Source organism: Austrofundulus limnaeus, unplaced genomic scaffold, assembly GCF_001266775.1.
Source record: "Austrofundulus limnaeus strain Quisiro unplaced genomic scaffold, Austrofundulus_limnaeus-1.0 Scaffold2151, whole genome shotgun sequence".
In the NCBI taxonomy this organism is placed as follows: domain Eukaryota; kingdom Metazoa; phylum Chordata; class Actinopteri; order Cyprinodontiformes; family Rivulidae; genus Austrofundulus; species Austrofundulus limnaeus.
The window spans coordinates 20,476-25,308 of record NW_013954553.1 but is presented as its reverse complement, the minus strand read 5'-3'; the positions used below and the strand labels follow the sequence as shown (position 1 = coordinate 25,308).

Sequence of the window (4,833 nt, the reverse complement as noted above, 5' to 3'; positions counted from 1 at the left end):
TTATTATACAGTTAATGTTTATCATATAAAATCTAATGTTACAACTAATCGGGGATCTCTTTAAGTCCTGATAAGTTAATCCTTAGAACTGATGGGGAAATTATTTTTATTAAGACTGTAAAAACTCTCTTTCTGAAACAGACATTTTTTTTTAAAACTGAGCGTGGACTTCTTGATTTCACCTGTTTTCTGTTAGATGAAGCACAATGATGGAGTAGAGCAACGAGTAAGCACAGAGGATGAAAACTGGCTGCAGGTTCCTTCCTCAGGGTGATGATACATCTTTGAAAACAATCACATCTCAGCTTGAGGAAAAAAGAAGACTTTATCTGAATTTCAACCTTTAAGCGTTTTGACACCAGGAACATTTGGCTGAAACTTCACACAGATTCAAAAGCTTCTGATTCATACATTAGGGTACAACATAGAGACATTTATTTCTTGTTTCAATACCAAAAGCACATCACCCCCACCCCCATCCCCAATCAACCCCAAAAAAGCAACATTGTTCATTAGTAACTAAAAATGGAGAACAGACTAAAAAAATATCAGATTAACTGCTGTGATCTTTTTTCCCCTGTAGTCTCTTTGTTCAAACACCCAGTCAGTCAAATAATAATGCACAAGTGACTGTGTGTGAGTGCATCTGTGTGAAAATATTTTTTGTAATCAAAACAGAAATAAATAGGTTTCAAACACAGAGTGAGCATCTGAGCTGACTTTGTTCGTTCCTCTGGTTGGGTCATGAACACGGCCGGGGAGTTCGCCTTTGTGCAGAAACGCCCCAAACGTCCTGCCTTACTGCAAAGGGCAGTCGTGTAATTCTTGGCTGGGTAAGTTTTCCGAAGGCAAAAAGGGGTAAAAACGGCGATCGAGGTTTTTCCTTCGGCTGTTGCAGCTCGTGGACGTTCACGGAGCTGTTGTTACAAAATGTGACAGATTTCATACTCAACAGGAAATAAACGAAGAAAAAAAAGAGCAACATCATTCCTGCATTCTTCAACTTGGTCACTTTTTAAATTTCATATATTTATATTGATATATATTTATATATTTTATTTATATATTCTTTTTACAATTAAAAACCATGGATTTGACAGACTATTTGGTTTTTTGTCTAAATGTTTGACTTGTTTTGTAAATGAATGCATGTTTTTCTTGTCTCCATCCTGTCAGTCTGTGTAAAGGTGACCACTTGTATCCATACAGTATGCATATCATTAGGATTTTCAATGATATATATATATTTATATATATTTATATATAGAAATGTGCATTTATTGTTTGTTTTTTAATTGACATTTGCAGTCACAGATACAGAACACCAGGGTCTGTCAAAGAGAGTCAAACGATAAATGGACATCCTGAATCCTGTCTTTTCATTGGTCGTTTGGGCCCAAGTCTCTGTGTGATTGGCTGGAGCTGAGCAGTTGGGTTTGCGTGGGTCCGTTACAGCTCAGTCCTCCAGAACCTCCTGCGCTGAGGTTCAGGAAGCAAACAGTTTCCCGGGCCTCCAGCTGCACGACCGCCAGTCCGCTGCCTTCCTCCTGCTTCCTGTGGGCCAGCGCCAACGCTCGCAGCTGCTCCTGCGCCTCCTCCAGCAGCAGCGCCACCTCGTCCCGCTGCCGTCCAGCGGAGGAGGAGCCGAGGCCGTCCTCCCTCCTCCCCTGCTCTCGGGGGGTTGACATCTCTGTGGTTTCGGGGCTGGTTTGCATACAGGACACCTCGCTGCTGTGGTGCCCCTGGACGGAGGGGATGATGGGGATGGAGCGCAGCGGGGGAGGCGGGGAGAGGCTGTGGCGGCGGCCGGGTCTCCTCAGGCTGCGGGGGTTGGGCTGAGGCGGGGTCTCCATGGAAACAGGAGTTTGCATCTGCACGAAGGCATCTCGTCCGGAGTCGTTTCCCCGGTTCTCCGCCTGCGTGTCGACTCTGAGTGAAGACAGGAGGAGGAGGAGGAGGAGGAGGAGGAGGAGGAGGAGAGGAGAAAAGGTTATTGAACCAGAGAAAAACTTGCACTCTTCAGTCAGAAGAAAAACTCAGAGTCTCTGGTGTGTTCAGACTCCCACAGCCAGGCTGACAGAAGACACAGCTCTCCACCCTCTGCGTCTCCCAGGCTAACTGAGAGGCAGTTAGTCTGACATCTTTCTTTCATCACTTCAACCCCCCCCCCCACACACACACACACCTCCCATGTCGGTTTGTGTGTTTGTTTATTTGCAGTGTTAGCAACATTTCTCATGACTCACTGAGCACATCGTAGTGAAACTTGCAGGAAACAGTGTTGTATAAAGTACCACATACTTGAGTCATACTTGAGTAAAAGTACAAGTATCTTACCAAAAAATTACCTAGGTAAAAGTTAAAGTCTCCTTTAGTAATATTACTTGATTAAAAGTATTAACGTATGTGATATTTGTTGTAGTTAAGTATTAAAAGTCAAAGTCTAGATTTAAAATGAGCAGTTAGATTTTCTGTAAGGACATTTATTAGGAGGTGACCTCCCCAAAAACTGCAGAAATGACTGTTGTATTAAAAGAATGAATGGATGTTAAATTTAGGATGCACTAGTCCAGCTGTTTCAGTTTATATACATATATCAAGGCTGCACAAAGCTTTTCCCCAAAATGAAAATCTATCTGAGGGCTGCGGCCAAATGTAAGAATATAATTCATGAAATACAAATACTTCTTAAGTACAGTCCTTTTATTTGAATGATTCTGTCCTGCTGGAGTGTGACATGATTTGTTTGTGTACAAACTAATACACTATCAGAGTTTTATATATTTATACTTCTCATTCAACCACAGTTAAATTCACTCTATCTTGTTTATATGGATAGTTTTTATTTTTTTATGAAAACAAGCAAAAATGAAATAAAACTTCTTGCCTTTTTGAAAAAGTATAAGGAGTAGAAAGTACAGATAATTGTGTGAAAATGTAAGAAGTAGAAGCAAAAAGTAGACTGAACTCAAGTAAAGTACAGATACCCAAAAATTCTACTTAAGTACAGTAACAAAGTATTTGTACTTAGTTACTTTACAGCTTTGGCAGGAAGTATTTTCTGGATGAACCTGATTCACTGTCAGACTCAACCCTGTTCAACATGACCGCCAAATGAGTTGTAAACAGAACTAGTTTAGCTCGGTTAAATCTTTTTAACAGCTAAAATATGACAGAACTGTTCATTGATAAATCACTGTTTATGTTGTATAACACTATAATTGTTCCACATTTAATTTACTGTATTTACATCTGGGGTAAAGCTTGTAAAACTATCACAAATCATATTTTTATTTGACAGAAAAGAGCTCTAAGAATTATCACAAAGAATAACAGTCATCCATCATACTGTGTCATGATTTGAAATTATTAAAATTCTATGATTTGGTCGATAATAATATTTTAGTGTTAATGTACAGAGCTCATAAAGGTGTGTTACCTTCCAACATTCAGGTAAATTTTGTTAAAAGACAGAGCTGTTTTTATCTTAAAGGATTCAAAATGTTTGTGAAACCCTGGTTTGGTACGAGCCTGAAGGAGAGATCCACTTTAATCCAGGGAATAAGATTATGGAGCAGCCTGAAAGATGAGGTTAAAAATGACAGAACCTTGAATAAATTGAAGAGAATGATAAAAATATTATTCTGAAGAAATATGGAGAATTTTAAGTGAATTAATGCTAATTGTTGTTTTGAGTTGGTGTCTTAGATTTATCTTTGTTTTTAGTTTTTTATGTGTTTTCAGTTGTTTTGATTTTTGTTGTAATTTACTTTTAATTTTGAACATATTTTGAGTATAAAAATGGTTATATTATAAGATTTATTCTTCTGCTGCCTTTCATTTTATTTTGATTTTATTTTGATTGCATGTTTTTTTTGTGTGTAAATAATTGTTACAAATAAAATGAATAAATTATTTTAAAAAATGATGTGGTTGTAGCTGAGAGTGATCACTGACATTCTGAGACTAGAAAAACCTGATGTGGACTGAGTTGAATCTAACCAGTCAGGTGATTTTATCCCATCAGTCCTGCTGCTGGTTCCAGTTATTATACCCACACCATGGCAGGGCAGGGCTAACAAACCTTAAAACAAACAGCTATGGTTGTTTAATTTCTCCATTTTATTGTCTCTATAACCATTTTACTGTATGTAAAATTAGCACAAAAAGTCAGCAGATTAGCATTTGTTAAATTATTTATTTGTTGTAACAATTCTTCTTGACAGTAAACCTTAAAGCAGCACCTGACGGTCACAGAAGCTCAAAACAAGAATCAATAACAGCAAAATAAACTGTTTGACAGAGAAGATTTGTGCTCTACTTTTCATCACATTAATGCATGTTACTTACAAATGTGGCACCACTTAAAGGGAAAATTAACAGGCTTTCCAATCAAATTTATTGCCAAGGAGTATTTTTAAAGTGAAGAAATAATCTACCAAAACCACTAATATCCTTGCTTTTTGTGCTGTTTATATCCTACTGTATAACATTTGCTATCAGGTGTTGTCTTCACAGGCCTTGCAGAGCCACATCCACTAAATCTCTGTCCTAGCACAGAGACGTGAGGGGCTGTGGCTCCAGATCCTCGTGTCATTGCTCTACAGAACGTAACCTGTCAATCACCAGGAGAGCCACACCTATGGGTGGCATGGGGGGGAGGGGAGTGCCCCCCACCCCAACTCTAAAATATTGGTGGCCCCACCAGTTTTATCCTCTGAAGTCCCAAGCTTTGGCTTTGTGCTCATTTTAAATTTCCTCCTGCTATTTAGGATGATTAGAACCTTATAAATATAAAAACATTGTTTTTAAATGAAGAGTTCTGTTATATAT

At 38.4% G+C, this 4,833-nt stretch overlaps 1 protein-coding gene across 1 annotated transcript in view; it reads right to left on the bottom strand.

The window, feature by feature from the left end:
• Positions 1-488: 488 nt before the first annotated feature.
• The window catches only part of LOC106537150 (pro-neuregulin-3, membrane-bound isoform), a gene marked incomplete at its 5' end in the record, with an annotated part of 21,635 nt that continues 17,290 nt past the window's right edge, over positions 489-4,833 (bottom strand). The window contains 1 exon segment of the mRNA XM_014034523.1: positions 489-1,929. Coding sequence (XP_013889977.1) covers positions 1,380-1,929 — 550 coding nt within the window.